Here is a 16,129-nt window from a genome sequence, read left to right as displayed (position 1 = left end):
CTGTTACTTACACCATACCCTGGAGGGTCATTCTACACGAAGGAAGGGTCAGAAAGCATCAAAACCTCCCACATGTAGGACAATCTCATGAACTGCAGCCTGCTTTCCTGATAAACTTTTGAATTGGCACTGATATCAACCCCCCTATTTTTATGCTGTGGGTTGGATGTCAGTTAAGCCACTGGGACCTATTCTTCCTGGTCTTTGCACAGTAACAAAGGAAAGAAAAACCTCACCAGATCAACTGCACTCTTGTGCTCATCTTGCTAAATATTATGTAGATGCCACTTACCTGCACAAAGGGACATTCAGAGTCTTTCACAGCAGGAGGCAGCCTAGAAAATCTAAGCTTCCCACACACTTTCAAAGTTTACTTTAGGCTACAAAAGGGTGCTGCTTTAGGAAGCAACTTAAGGGCTCTCTGAAAACACACCTCAAAAGCAGAGCAAGATCTAAAATTATGCCCTCATCACATACTCACTTCTTGGCCTGGGGATTGCTGCCCTAGACAAGCCTCATGTGACATGAGTGCTTCCCCCTCCATAGTTTGCACAGGCATCTAGTAACTTCTGGCTAATAACCATTGAGGAGGGCCCAAAGCCAGTCACCAAAGAGCTCTTATAAACCTAAGCCATCTGTTTTTTATCACTCCAGTTCCAAATTCATTTTAGGAAGTGAGGGTTGGATGCACCTCCTGCACAGAACTGTAATTATAATTTTGTTCTAGTCTTACATTGCTTTGACAGTAGGCCTGGAAAAAAAAAAAAGTGGCATTCTAACAAAACTATCCAGCAAAAGCAAGGAGTTAGGAGATAAACAAATGAAAATGTAGCTATTGGGACAAATCAGCTAGGATTCAAAGGAGGAGTGAACCCTTATCCAGAAACCCTGCTTCACAATTAGCATCTTTGAACTGTTTTCTCTGTAGTGATTGAGTTTTAAAGTCAGTCTCCTGCTCTGGAGAAAAGTGACAGAGAACTAAATGCAGATCTAATTTGTCAAGTATGACCTCTGGTTCATGAAGTGGCATTACAAGAGTTAAGTAAAAGGTCATCCCAGCTACTGGACTAGCAGGACATGAGCAGGTCCAACACAACTAGATTTTGGCCAACAGTTTTAGCAAATCCTGTGGATGGCTTCCTTGGTAATGTGCATGGCACACAGCACTCCTAATCTGATCATTTGATTTCCCTTCCTTGGGAGACTGCTTTCATCAAGAAAGTGACTGCCAAAATAGCAAATTCAGCCTAGGCTGATCCAGCCTGGCAGGATCATCTAGCACAGCAACAGAAGAGCCAACACAGCCACCAGCTATTTTTGCCAGGGGCAATGGAGCTAGAGGGATCCAAACTAAACGCCAGGGACCTAAGGAGAATGGAATATACAGGGCAAATGAGATCAGAATGACTGCTATCAAAAGGAGTATGTTAAAGGAAGAAAGCCTGGAAGTCTATAGCAACTCGTGTTTTTATTTTGCTGTATTTCAGCTCTGCCTCTTTCTTTCCTTCTGTCCTACTTACCAGGAGAGTAAAAATAGGTTTTTATTAACAGCAGAAACCTGAATCACTGTACTCTAGTCATAATGATTCCATCCTCTGGGAGGTGATTTCAAATACTTGCATATGCATATATGGTAATGAGGATATAGACTGAGGAGAGAAATTCATTGAAGTTCTAAGAAAAATCAAAGACCTCTTAGAAGGAGCCTCAAGCAATTCTGTATGGAGTAGCAGAGTATTTCCTGGCAAGCAATTTTCCAGCAGGGACAGATATTCTGCTTTCTGCACTGGTGCTAAATGTTATTAGTGAAGATTTGCTCTTCAGCTGAGGACCACTGGCTCCATCAAATGCCCTGATCTGGCTCAAGAAGCTACTGGTCACTGACTAAGCCAGAAAGCAGCTACTCTCCCACAGCGCAACTCTCCCATCAGTCAGCGATGCAGATGAGATAAAGTCCCTCCTCACTCTGCCTTCACCACTGACCCTAAAACACAGACTGGATTAGAGTACTGCTGACAGAGTGCCCTATTTCACCATTTATTCCCAGTTTCACTGATGTTTTCTGAGCCAACTACACTGGCACAAACATAGCCATTTACCTGGTGCTCACAGACTGCTGCTTTAACACTAAGGGAAAAGAAAAGCTTTTGCAGATCTCAAAAGTGCCCCTTGTCCAGAATATCCCCTGGGAGAGGCAGATTCCTCTCTTGTCTGTGAAATGTTTCTTGGCCACTCCCAGCCCTTTGAAACAGAGTGGAGGGAGCAGTAGGAAGAGATTGTTTTTCTACTTTACAAGGTTGTTGAGCATGCCTGCAAAGCATGGAAACTCCAGACAGCAGCAGCACAAGTATTAATTGTGATCCTGCCAGTTAAGAATTGGGTGTCCAGACGGGTTGCTGCAAGGGTCAAGGACTGAATGAAAAAAGGAATCTGGGTTGACCAATGCTTGATAAGCCCGTCTGGTTTGCAGCTTCCAAGCTCGAATTTTACATCAGAAGTCATCACTCTGCTCTTTTCGAGTTCTGGTATAAGCAAGGTTAAAATAGGAATCAGTAAGCACAGCTGCAGCTTCCAAATACTTACAGCTAATTCACTTCCCATTCTAGGTCACAAATATTTTAGTTTGCTTGTTTTGTATATGGGCAATTTTCTTTGAAACCAGATGCCAAGCTGCAGATCACCAGCCTGCCAACAAGGATTGGTTATGAATGATTCTCCACCTCCCATGATACCATGTAAGGGCTTCAAGCTTACTGGAAGGTCACCGTCACCACGAGAAGCAACTAACAGCATTCCAGTTTAATTCAGTCCTCTCGCAGACAAATGTGGAAGGCACACAACAGTATGCCCTGGGGAAAGGCAACACAGGCTAGCAATAAATACATAGCAGCATCCCCACAATCACTGCTCCAACTCCTGTAGTGTCAAGAGATGTCTAAGTTAAGTCAGGTTCATAAAAAAATAGAAATGAGTAAGAAAGAGAAGCAGTTTTCCTCTAGCTGATGCTAAGACCAAAGGTGATAGTTCAGACTCCTATGAGGAGAGGTGTTCTATGCAGATGGAGACTCACATTCATTTAACACCCCATACGCAGTTGCATTATGAAACTGATTTGCAGAACGTGGGTAGAAGAACCAAAGATTCCTTCCATGTGCCTGCCACAGGGAAGGAAGGCAGACCCAGGTACCTCGGCAAGAAAGGCGAGGAGGAGAGCTTTTGTGTGTGTCCCACCAAGGGCAGATTACTGCCTAACACCACGAACAAGGGACGGTAAAAGCCCACGAGTATACATGCTGCAGCAGAGGTAAAGGGAAACCCCTCTCACTCCCTCAGATTCAGGCACAGAAGTCAAGGAGCATGCTCAGCACCTGCAAAGGAATCTACAGTGGCAACACACACAGATTTCCAATGGCTTTGGTACCCAGGGTTTGCACAGCATCCAACAGCTACCCTCCAAGCCTCTCAGGGAAGACTCTGGGGTGAGCAAAAGCACCTGGGAAGGTGGCACGGCAGCCTCCAGGTCAGTGGAAGACACTAGGCCAGCAGGTTAATTTGCACCTCCACTAATAAAAGGTGGAAGTGCCTTCCCTTTCTTGCATAAACTCTTGCAATGGTATCTATGACTGAACAAATTAAGTGTGACACTTCTGGAGAAGGCAGGCAAGATGGTTGCCTTGGAAACAAGGGACAGAGGTAGAATTCTGCATCCACTTCATCACTTTAAGTGCTGCAGCAGGGTCAGTGAATTAGTTACAAAATGCAGTGTACAAGCATTAAGCCCTTCAGCAAAAGCACAGGGTAGAGAGGAGATGGTGACTAATCTATGGGGAGCAGGCTGCTAACTCCCTGGCTCTTGGCAGCTTTTCTTCGCTGCCCCACACCCCCACCCCATGAGTACAAAATATTCAGAGGTGAACTAAAAGTGTCAGTTTTCCATTGAACATCATCCTATCCAGATCCTTCTGGGAAGAGCAGGTTTCAAGGCTCTTTCATTGTTATTCAGGGGTGGGCTTCTGGCAGTTCATAAACTCTTAGCTGTCAGACTGAGAGAGTTTTAATTCATTTCAATTTACAACTCGTAGGTCTGCACTGCACAGACTGACTAGGTTTGAAAAGCCTCTGAAAGCAAAGAAGAAAAGAATTTAACTTTTTCCTGCTGAATTAAAACGAAGTGCAGAAACATGAGTTTGATGCAAGAGTTTACCTACAGAAGTGAGGAGAGGAAGAAGGCAGCTGGCAGGTATAAAACTAAGCAGACTCTTCCTACAGCATTCTTCAGACAGGGCTGCTGCTACAGGGCGGAAAAGCATTTGGAGTAGCTGACAAGAATAAAGGGAGGAATGGCAGAATTACCATTGCTGGGCAATAAACATGTGCCTGGCTGCCTTCTCTGCCTCCTGCAGCTCTATTTGCTGCACGGAGCAACACTCAATACTTCCTCAGTGTTTCCCCTGACCCCACTGATTAAGCCTTTTATCCTTGATCCCACTACAAGAGCAAGAAACATCAATTTATGGAAGGTGAAATGCAAACTGTTTATCCAGCTCTGGATGGTTCCTGAACACCCAGCTCCACGGCCACAGGACACCTGCTCTGTGATGCTTCCCTTGGGGTCACCCTTCCCCACAGGACAGAGGAACACGGCCCCTTCCCATCGCGCTGACACAAGCCTGGTCTAGCAGTGTTTGGCTCCAATGCAAAAAACACTGCCCGGGACATGGGGGCTATTCCTCTTGATTTTCAGTGCACTTTGATAATCTCAACTGTCCACATGAGCAAGTCACCAGTAACATCAGCTCAAAGACATAAAAGGAGACTTCCAGCAGCACAGAAAGGCACTGGGTAATTCTGGTTTGAGCCAGTATCCATCTCAGCAGGGCAGCCAGGGTAAGTCGCTTGATGTTTCTATAGTCTAGTTCCTGTGCCTTAACACATGCTTTTGTGGGAGGAGTGTAGAGAAACCCAAAATCATTAATGACTATTACTCCCCCACACACTAGAAATCCAAGGATTCTAGAAATCAAGTCTTTTCTTACTAAAATGCTTTCCAAAAACCCTTCGACAATATCTGAATGGCTACCTGCTGTCCTTCCGATTGCTTTGTTCAATTTTAAAATAAAATCAGGGTCAGGTTAAGCATAAGGACTAAGCTTCTCTTCTATTTAAAGAAAAGCCAAGAGAACCAAACACTGGATTCTTTAGCACAATGCTACTCTACAAAAAGGAGATGGACAGACACATCCAAAGCCCAAGGCTGCAAGCTCTGCTGTGCTTGATGTAATTATTAGGATGCCACAGCAGGAGGAAGGAGGCAATTACTAATAGGGGAGAAAAGCCCGTTAAGAAGCACTGGCTAAGCTCACAGAAAACTAATAAGAGACTAAGCCTTGGAAATGCTCCTGTGTTTGCAGGTAGAGTCTTTCTTCCAGCACTCTCAGTGCTATGAGATGAAAAGCCTCACCACCAGCAGCTGTGCCCAATTAGAGGGCAGGCTATGCCTATAGAGCATGGGAGATTTGCGACTGCCCTCCATGCCAGAAGCATGCTCTAGTTTCTCCTGCTTTCTAACTACAGGCAGGGTCTCTAGAGAAACCTCTTTGCTTCCAGCTGGGCAAAGCTGACACAAAAACCTCACTGCCACATGGGAGAAGTATAAAATCAAGTATATAGAGTTGGATAACTAGCTCAAATACCTAGCAGATAGTGACACATGAGAACCAACTACACTGCCCCAAAGCTTAGGGGCAGTTCACTGCAGCCTTTGGACCCACAGCACTGATAGCAGAGAAAGTGCTTTCAGTGCTTTTCTCAACACCTACTAACGTACTCTTTACAGCGCTTACTGACCAAGCATCGGTTTGACTGTGTGGCAAGCTGATCACCACCCTAGGACTAGCTGTAATGAACGCTTGAAGCGCTCTAGTCCTCAGTGGTAGAGGGGAGGACAGTCAGTAACAGCAGGAGCTATTGTTTTGAAGACCAGCTCTATATGGTGCTTTAAATGCCACGCAGCATTTAACAGGCCAGCCCCAAGCAGTCTCTTTTATGGCCCAGTATTATTGGGAGGCATGTGCATGGGGAAAGGCAGTCTTGAAAAGCAAATGCCTGCTCCTATCATCTCCCAGACCCAGTGAAAGAACCAATGCACAGTGCTTGGCTACTATTAAAAGCGCCAGCCTGACTGCTTAATTAATTGATCAGGCAGCTACATAAGACCTGCCTCCCCAGCCTCTTTGATCTTCATCAGGGGTAGGTCGCAGTTACTCCTCTGCAGAACACCAGTGCAGTTCAAGCCTGTCAGGTTTTGTTCTGTGGCTCCTGCAGATGCCTTCCATGCCGTAACATCTACCAGGGATCATCATCTGACAGCACATGGCTACCATTGCTGGTTTTTTTCCAGAGACACAAGCAAATAGCGCTCTTCCTGCCTGCAGGCAGCACAAAGCAGGCCCATCACCTTCCAGGATCAGAGCTTTGTTTTTACAAGGTTCCCAAAAGCTTTCTGGGCAAGCTTGTAGGCAGGACCTCTGCTGAGCAGCTGCGGTCCAGCAGGCAGCTCTGCGTGTCCTCAGAAGCACTTCCTATTCAAATAGGAGATAAGCTAATGCAGCCTCCGCGATGAAGCATCCTTATGATGCTTTTTGTTCTTGTACTTTTATCCGCCCAGGAAATCTCTGCTCAGAGGCAGCATGTTCAAACAGACCCTTTAAAAAAAAAAAAACCCAAACCCAAAAAACCCCCTCAGAGATAACGGGGCCTTTCCCCCCCTCAGACAATAGCAAGGATAAAGGGGGAGGATATGGATGAGGGAGGAATATGACATTAAAGAGAAAGAAAAAAATTTCCTATTGTCCTGGAACACTTCTCCACATACTGATTCCATATGGAGCAAATACCAAGGGATATTTCTGTCACCAGACTGTCCAGAAAACCAGAACTAACACACATTACTAAACAGTCCTAGTTCAATAACCCAGCCTTAAGGAACCCCTGTTCTTCTGCTCCATTAGTACTAGCTGACCTCTGAAAAAAAATTATCCAGAACCCTTAATTCTCAAGAACCAGTCACGCTAGAAACATATTTTCAACATATTCATTATTTACTGGTTAGCAATTCAAATGCTTTAACCGGATGCTCTAATAGGAGGAAAAAAGCCAAGTAGAGGTTGCCAGAGCTCCAGCAGAGCTGGAGGAAGGATATCTAGTGACTTCCATGTGTCTGCTGTCAAAAGGAAAAATGAGTTGAGAGCAATAGCACAGGTACATTAGCATAAGAAGCAGAAAGAGAATGACTAATAGGAAGAAGCTGAACACTCACTTGTGCTGCCTTATCTGCTGTATTGAAAATCTCTTGGCTGGGTCGTATTCAAGCATCCCTGAAAAGAAGGAAAAAAAGTCCAGGTGTGATCACAGATGCTCTCAGCCAAGTTGAAGACAGGAAGCATAAAGCTCTACCCTTCCCTCCCACCTCCCTCCCCCAACAGCGACTGGTGTGTCCAGTCCTCCTGGCAGCTTAGGGAGCCTTTACCTCCAGGAAGAATCTGCTGCATCAGTCACAGGAAGCTCAGCACAAAAATCCCAACTCCATTGCTGACTACCTGATCAAGTCTGCTCCTCAGTTTCCCCACCTGCAAAGTGGATATGACCTTTCCCTCCTTCACACTGCAGGGACAGAGGCTTGTACAGCCCTGGATCATATGTCCAAGCACGTCTCCAGGCAAAGAGCATCAAGACTTCGCATTTCACAGATAATGCTATTGAACTTTCTCCATGGAAGAGTCAAAGCCTTAGGCATAGCATATATGCAGTTATTCAGCATCCCAGAAAGTCTAGTCTAGTGAAATTCTATTCTGGAAGTACATCTGGGGAGAACCAACAAAAAAAATAATCCTACTGTCCATCCTTTTGCCCTAGCCAGGAGTTTGATTTCTGGCATCATCTGCTAAGATAGCTGGGGTGGGGGTGAGAAGAGGGGTGGGAGAGGAAGAGTAGCTTATCTGTATTCTCTCTAGAAAAGAGGGAGGTGCATACCTTAAACAGACTCATGAGATGCCCACTCTGCTCCACTGTCTTCAAAAAGCTTCACAACTTAACAGAAGGGAAATAGCAAATTTTGCCATATTCTTCAGAAACTAGCCAATGGGACCTAACAAGTCTCAAACAGCAGCATCCAAGATATTATCCAATGAAGGTTCCAAGAATATATTCATCTAACGAATGTTAACAAAGTCTCACTGCTGTACATTACAAGGAGTTTTGCTTTTACTGGATGATACCCCCTTGTTGCTCTTGAAGCACTAGCACTGTTGAGTCTTGCACAGGTAGCACGAAGAGTAAAGTTTTGGAAAGAGGTAAGAGAACAGGAGGATCCCATCTCCAGCACCCGAAGAAAAGAAAGGCTAGGAAGCAGAACAGACTGTCAAACAGGAGTTAAGAAAGTCAGGACAAGGAGCAAACAGTGCAGAGTGGTGGGGAGAGCCAGTACAAGGACAGTGAAAACACAAGGATGGGAGATACATTTGGATGGACACTTAGGAAGGGAGGGCTGGAAAGAGACATTGGAGTTCAAGTAAGAAGTTGCAAGTGCCTTGCAGATGAGTTTCTGCAATACTGTTGAACAAAGGTAATAGAAGAGAGAAATCACCAACAGCACCGTGTGATTACAAAAGCTGATCCAGAACATCTTCCTTGTCAGTTCAGTTTGTATCACATTACTAACAGTAATGAATATGGGCAAAAAAAAGGTATAGTTTGGAAGGACTAAAGTTATTTTCCCCCCAGAAACCAAAATAGAGTTTGCCATGGCGATTTGTAAAGGTTTATCAGTGCTGATGACAGCACTAATAGCTTTAAGGCAGATGGGGTCACTACTGATGCACATTACATCACTGTGAAGTAGGTTAAAGAATCACAGGAAGACCTCTCCAGGTTTGAGAGGGTCAAGTGCATCACAGGCATCTGGCCTCATGAACTCAAGGCACTAGAGTCTTCAGAGCCCAACTCTTCAGAGCACTTTAGACAGAGCACACCGGAAATTTATACTTGCCTTGCCGAAACCATACAAACCACCATACGTATACTAGAATTACATGGCTGAGCTCGACTGGAGCTACAGCAAGAGCTCCCTGCTCGAGAGCTCTAAACCTTGGTAGTAGTTCCTTACCTCTGGTATCTTCTCCCCCGAATAGGCTAAAGTCCTATAAACAAGCAACCAGCAGCCCAGGCTGCAGCTACAGACCAAAACCATATGTGGCAGGAGGTGATTAATGCCAGCAACAGTGCCAAAAGCTGAACAGCTCAGCTGCTAGGTCTGCTACTGAGGAACACCACTGAAAGCATATTTTGAGATGGTCTCACAGTAAGGGTGAGAGAAGGGAAGATATGGTTGAACCATCTTCAGCAGAAAAGGGATTTGATCCTGAATGTTGCTGTCCTGCAAAGTGCTGCAACACCTGTAATACAACATTTAGATGCTTTTGCAGGGCTAATTCCAAGTTGTTTCCTCACCTTAGCTGTTGCTAATGAACTGGTGCTGAAGACGGCCCTCCTTTTTTCACTGAGTACTACGCAATGAACTCCCTTACAGTTAAAAAAGATAATTATCAGTTTAACACTGAACATAGCATTTATCAGTGACTTTCTCCACAACAAGGGTACTTGCAATGTGCGTTCCTCCTTTCTTCTGTAATCCAGCACATGTCCCTAGCAGTCCCTGCAGCCTTCTCAGAACCACAGAACAGCTGAGGTTGGAAGGGACCTCTGGAGACCACGTAGTGCAAACCTCTTGCTCAAAGCAGGGTCAGCTTGCCCAGGACTGTGTCCAGCTGGGTTCTGAACATCTCTGAGGGTGGAAACTCTACAACCCCCTATGCAACCTGTTCCAGTGCTCACCCAGCCTTGCAGTAAAGGAGTTTTCTCACATTCAGATGGAATTTCTCCTCACCTTACAAGAAAAGAAATAATAATTGGAAAACAAGATGGGAAGGTGGTTCAGAGAAAAAAATCCCCCACCTAATTAAATAACCTATTAATAAGATTATTAGACAGTAGTTTCACAGCTGAGCTGCGCCAATGTGTTGGCTTTTTTTTTTTTTTTAAAAACAAAATAGGACTGCAAAGAGATCTTACATGAAGTCTAGGGGTCACCAAAGCATGTATTGGCTAGGTTATCTTATTAATGTAATCAGAAACAGGTAAGTCAGGACCCCCCCCCCCCAATTTATTTATTTAAAGACCACATTTCAAGGCATTTTTGGAATCCAGCTTGTTATTATCAAGTTTGGGATAAACTTCTGCACATCCAAGCAGATACAACTAGAAACTCTTCATAGAAATCTGAAGTACAGTGGGACTGTTTCAAGGTTCTTGCACTTTCAGTTTGGGATTAATTTCACTAGGGTGCTGCAGAAGAGGAGTTGGAGCACCCTCATAAGCAGCTCACTTTGACCAAAGGAAAAAAATAAATGTGCAGCAATTCAAATACTGTTTAAGGAATGACAGGGCTAACAAGGAAATTTAAGGCATTTACCAGATTAAACTGGTACAAGCAGAGGATAAAATTCTAAAGTAAATTATTAGAAGAGGCCTAACAGGACCAGTTACAAATAGCTATGGTGCAGAGAGCTGCATTGTTCTCAAGCAATTAAAAAGGCATAAAGAAGATAATTGACCAAAGAGAATATTTACTTTAATGAAAAAGGACTGTATTTTGGGCAATGTTTGAAAGAAAATGGAAAGTCCAATCTCTGAAAATGTGCACGCATGCATTCAGCTCTGTGACTCACTCATGGCAGCTCTATGGCTGAAGTCCTGTACCGAAAAGAAACTTCAAGACAAAACATCATGTACTATTCACCAGTCAAGTCATCTAAGAGCATCTGCCCACAGTAACCACACATACTCTCTACCATTTACGGTAAAGATTTCCATGCAGTTTATCTGCGAGTAAAGATGAGACACACTGTAACAGGGCGATTCTTCAGGAGATGCCTAACTCACAAACCTCTGCTCCCGTGGTATTTTAGAAGGATTCGCTCTGCCCATACATGGGATATTGAGCCCATTACAGCATGCCAGCAGTCTCAAACGCCTTTCAAATTACAGCAAGTGGCAATCCAGAAACTGGAGACCACAAACCTGTCTTGAGCTCCTTACAGACTCCAGCCCACACACTTCAATAATCCTGAACAAGCATAGCATTACATCATGTGGTAGAATATCTAGTTTTTAGCAGACAGCACAATCTTAGGTATGTTGTTTGAGAAGCAGGAAGCAATCTAACAGCAAGAGTTAACGAACTCAACCTGGATTTCACTTCAGAGTCTCCAACTTGGATCAACATTTAAAACAACCAATATAAAAGCAGTATAAGTCCAATTTGTAAAATGAGACTGGACTTTTTCCCTCTCCTTCATCCTCCACAAGCATAGCCAGGCATTCTGACCAGAAACTCCCTCTGCAGGCAAATCTTGAGTCTTTGATCAAACACGTGTGGAAGACTTGCCACTGGATGGGTTATAGACACCAGCCTGCCTGACTGTTGGCTCCGGGGACTCCCTGCTACCACAGAATTAAAGCATCCCACTGTCATCAGAATGCACATCCTCTCACCATCCCTGTAATAAAGGTCATGGCAGTTACATAGAAGTGACAAAACAAAATGCTGAGAAACTAACCAACTTGTCCCCAGTCACAAAGTCTGTAGCAGAGCCTGGAAATCAATCCAGATGCTTAATGCAGAGACTGCAGTCTCAGAGCTTTCTCTTTCAGTAAAAGTATATTAGAAAAGGAGGAAGAAAAGCTGACCTTGTGCATTTTTCTTTTCCAGAAGCAAACTGCATACAAGTTGATAAGTCATATGCAGTCTGTGGTGACAGAAGAACCTTAAGGCTATTTATAAATGCTTCTACTCTGACACATCTTTACTGACTGTACACACAGAAGCCAGAACAGTACTAGCCCTTCTCTTTTCCATCAGTGAAAAGTATAAATAAAGCTTCATCCCTGATTAGGGAGACAAAGAGGAGCAGCATCCCAACTAATCTGTTGAAATACACTGTCATGCAAGTCTCTTTACAAGTCAAATATCACAGAAGCTTTAAGTCCTCTAAACTCTGCTTCTTCTGGAAAGAGGAACAAAGAAATAAAAACAAGCTCAAGGGGGAGAATAAGTAAAAAAAAAAAAGTAGTCAACAGAAGAACAGAAAAACCTTAAAAAGTGTATTCTAGTGTTTGCTTCACAGCCAGACTGGTACTGTGGACAACACAGCACTTATAGCCAGAGAGGAAATAAGCACTTTGCAGCATACTGAATTCTTCCTTACAATAAAACCAGAACAAATGCTTGCAGCACTGCAGAGTGCTTTAAGAGTCTTTTAAAAGCAATGCAAAGGCAAAACAAAGTCTCTAGTGAGATAGAGCTGAGCTGTGGGTGTCTGTGCTGCTCATATAAAAGCATCAGACAGCCATTGACAATATCTGATCTGCAGGCTTTTGATTCAGTTTCAACCTGCTGCAGAAGTAGCAGGCACCTACCAGGAAATGCAGATGTTCTGGAGGAAAAGCATGAACTAAATAAAGCATTTGGGTTTTGTCACCATAGCTACATAGTATCACCACTGCAAGGCTCAGCCCTTGTCTTCAGCAGATGCTTTGCTATCTGCTGGGCTGTGGAGATGCTCAGGCCTCCACAGAGTAGAGGGAGCCAGGGCAATCCCACTCCATAATTCGGTCACCTCGGCTCCACTGGGTACTCTAACCACTAGAAAAAGTAAAGCGTGTCAAACCAAACAAGGAGAATATCAGGAGGTTTTGCCAGCTTTTACTGTGTAACAGGTGGATACAACAAGATGAGGGGTGGGAGTGTTCTCAGGTGGGATGGAGGGAGGATAGTAAAAGGAATCCTTAGCCCTTCCTACCACCCTGGAAGACAGGGTCAAGTTGATAGAGAGACACAGACATCTCCCCCCAGGCAAGCTCCTCTGCCTACCAAACACACTCGACTTGCATCTCTGTAGTGCCCAAACACAGAAGGGATGAAGACAGACAGCAGCTAGCATGAAGGAGGCAACTCGGGCTGTAAGAGATGGACAAAGGGCATCAGGTGCAAGGCTCCTCTGTTTAAAATGAGGCAGAAGGGAAAGTAGGAAATTCTGACTCCAGGTCTCATACAGGGGATAGAAAGAGAACAGCAAAGGGAGTTATTCTGCTAATGAAGCGTAAGATTTTAAGCTATCAATATCCTCAGGATAAGAAAAGAGAAACAATTGCCACACTCATTTTCCCTGGGGGACAACACTAAGTGCAGCTGAGAGGCTTATCACAAACCTCAAATGATTTCTGCTGGATGCTTTAGAAGACTGGCTGCCAGTCTAGATGGACCACTGGATTTACTCCGTTTGGGCTCATAAAAAAGGCTGTGTTTTGAGTCAGCATTCACAAATCAAACACCACATGTAGATCAGGACATCATTCCCTGGGGCAGGGGGATACAACACGAAACACGCATCAGTCAGAAGTGCTGGGCCATAAGCAGTAGCCACATTAGTCTCAGCAGAACGGCCAAGATACCAGCTGTGCTGAGTGCAATTTGAAGCTATGCCTTATGTCATGTTTCTGAAAGCTGTTAAAGCTAGTTAACGCTTTTTGAAACACACGCAAATAACTTATTTCATAATCAGCACGGGGCGCCAGATAAGCTAAAAGAGTCTCCCAGGAGTGGGATTGCAGGGGGTCTGCCACCTCCTCGGTGGCGGGGGGCCGAGGGGAGCCCCGCCGGCGCAGCGGCGGGCAGAGCCCGGACAGACAGCACCACCTGCCGCCGCACCCGGCATGCGGCCAGCACCCGGCGAGGACGCCCGCGTCCCCAGCACCCCAGCGTCACCAGCACCCCACTGGGCCGCGGCCCGCAGCGGAGGTGACCCTGCGGGGCAAGGGAGCGAGTCCAGGCTGGAGCTGCAGCTCCTCGCAGCCGTCCACGCAGCAGCCGGGAGCCCACAGGCAGCGCAGCCTTTCCTGCGGAGGCATGACTGCTGCCGTTTGTAGCATGAAGTGCAGCCGTAAACCGCTTTGAAATTGTTAACCTTTTGGCTAGCCACAAACTGCAACAGCACTGTGACCACGTAGAGGACACAGCACGGTACACAACCCCCCAGTTCAGCGATAACACCCGTGTTACAAGCAGACCCGATAACGCTTCTGACAGGAGGAAGGGAAGCAGACTCAGTTTGCTCACAGCACCGCACAGCCCTTCACCCACACTGACCTCCTAACCCCGCGCAGCACAAGAACCAGAAAAATAAACTTGAAACAAGACAGCGTCATTTCATATTTGAGGTCTGATCTTTCACAAACAGCTGAAGTCAAAGAAGGAGAGCACGAGCCTGTGCCGAGGGCTGGGGAGCACTGACGCACCGGGCTGTTTCACTGCCAATGAAGCAGCAGGAACTGGGGTCAGGATCTCCCGCGTGCTAGAATCACATCCTATCTGCTCCCAAATGGGCATCACCACGTTGGCTGCTATGCACAGCATAACTGCTGCCCTGACTATTCAGCTTTCAAAAGTAGAGACTGTTCAACAGTAAACCTCAAACTATTGCAAAAAGTGACATGAAAAACAACAACAACAAAAAAACCCTAGCAAACAAAAACCACAACCCTCTCCTACCCAGAAAGTGCTGCTCCTGTTTCTACCACAGCCCTGTTGTGAAAGTGGGCACCAGTCACTTTGCTCCAATATCCTTGCAACTCTAAATTTGGGGGGAAGGAGACGACAACTGGGACTGAAGCAAATAAATTCAGAGCAGAGGCTGACGAGGAAGGTCAGTAGAACCCGAGTACTCAGTATTTTACATTATAGAAAGCTTGGGCAAGGAATTTAATTCAGTGTTCTCACTTGCAAAGCCTGCATCAATGCTATGATGCCATTTTAAATTTAACCTCTTGTGGGCTTTGTCCTCAGATTTAAAAGCTTCTCAGAGCACAAGAAACATAATGCAAGAACCAACTCTATAAAGTGTAGTGACACCAACCCATGCAGGGTTTAGTTATCTCAAGAAAATACCAGTGTTAATTTTTCAAAGTCTTACAAGTTCATAAGCATAACTTCCCTTTCTAACAGGATCCTATATCTTCACAGGATACTTGGAATGAAGCTCTACCCTGGCGCTATGCAAGCTGAGCATTTGTTGCATCTATAAATTTTACCCTTTTAGAGTCAGTTGGGAGACTCACCTCTCAATAAGTCTGAGAGTGGAGGACCACAATCCTCTGGAATTGTGTAGTCACCTTTCCCGATGTTTTCAAATAATTTATAGATATTATCCCCTTCAAAGGGGTATAGACCCGTTGTAATGTTGTATCTGTAAAGGCAGAAGGAGAAGCTGTATGAGAAAAAGCACACAGAACGTGTTCAGTTCTTATGTGACTATGTAAACCAAAAGAAGCCAAGATGAAACTAAAAGATGAGTATTTGACAGTATTTGGAATGCCTCTTTAAACTTAGCCTTCCTTTATCACAGCCTCTTCATTCACACGAGTCAAAACCACCAAGACATCTCCCTGACAGGCTGGGATGGAAGAAACTTAAAAATAAATACTAGAGATCTTTGTGGTTTCTATTATTACAGTAGCTGTGCATCTCGGATGCTGAGAAACGGCTGGCAGAGTTACTCACTGAGAGTAAAGATTACTTTCTTCAGAATTACAAGTACTTCAGGGAACATAAACCCAACCAAAGAAGGGACCAACACACATACACCCTCCCTGCTCCCCCCAGCAACATACAGAAGAGCAGTGATGACAGCAGATAGCTCAAGACCAAGCTATTTGGGCGCTTGTAGTTTTTTATTGCAATTCCTGGATGCTGCACGGGCACTTACAGTGTGACCCCTGCGGACCAGATGTCTACTTTAAAGCCTGAAAAGGTGTCAAGGCCATTGGCAATTTCTGGTGGCTGGAATGCTGGCGACCCTTGGCTCGTTCTGCACGTGTCATCCTCTGCAAATGGATGCAATGCCTGCAGCAGATGAGACTGATTAGTTTCAAACTTCCACAGCAAACAAATTGTAACTGTTAGAAAAGTTTCCCCTGGGAAACAAAAGGGGAAAACTTTGCTACTGAACATATACTT

The 16,129-nt window shown here is 45.0% G+C and overlaps 1 protein-coding gene across 1 annotated transcript in view; it reads right to left on the bottom strand.

Annotated features, from left to right (window-relative positions):
* STK11 (serine/threonine kinase 11) overlaps positions 1-16,129 on the bottom strand; it is a 45,865-nt gene that overhangs the window by 12,255 nt on the left and 17,481 nt on the right. The window contains exons 5-7 of the mRNA XM_052800851.1: positions 15,879-16,015; positions 15,232-15,359; positions 7,319-7,376 (exon numbers count right to left, since the gene is read on the bottom strand). Of these exons, the coding sequence (XP_052656811.1) occupies positions 7,319-7,376; positions 15,232-15,359; positions 15,879-16,015 (323 nt within the window). The remainder of the gene's footprint in view (positions 1-7,318; positions 7,377-15,231; positions 15,360-15,878; positions 16,016-16,129) is intronic.

Source organism: Harpia harpyja, chromosome 11 (genome assembly GCF_026419915.1).
Source record: "Harpia harpyja isolate bHarHar1 chromosome 11, bHarHar1 primary haplotype, whole genome shotgun sequence".
NCBI classification, from domain to species: Eukaryota; Metazoa; Chordata; class Aves; order Accipitriformes; family Accipitridae; genus Harpia; species Harpia harpyja.
This window is presented reverse-complemented; position numbering and strand designations above follow the sequence as displayed.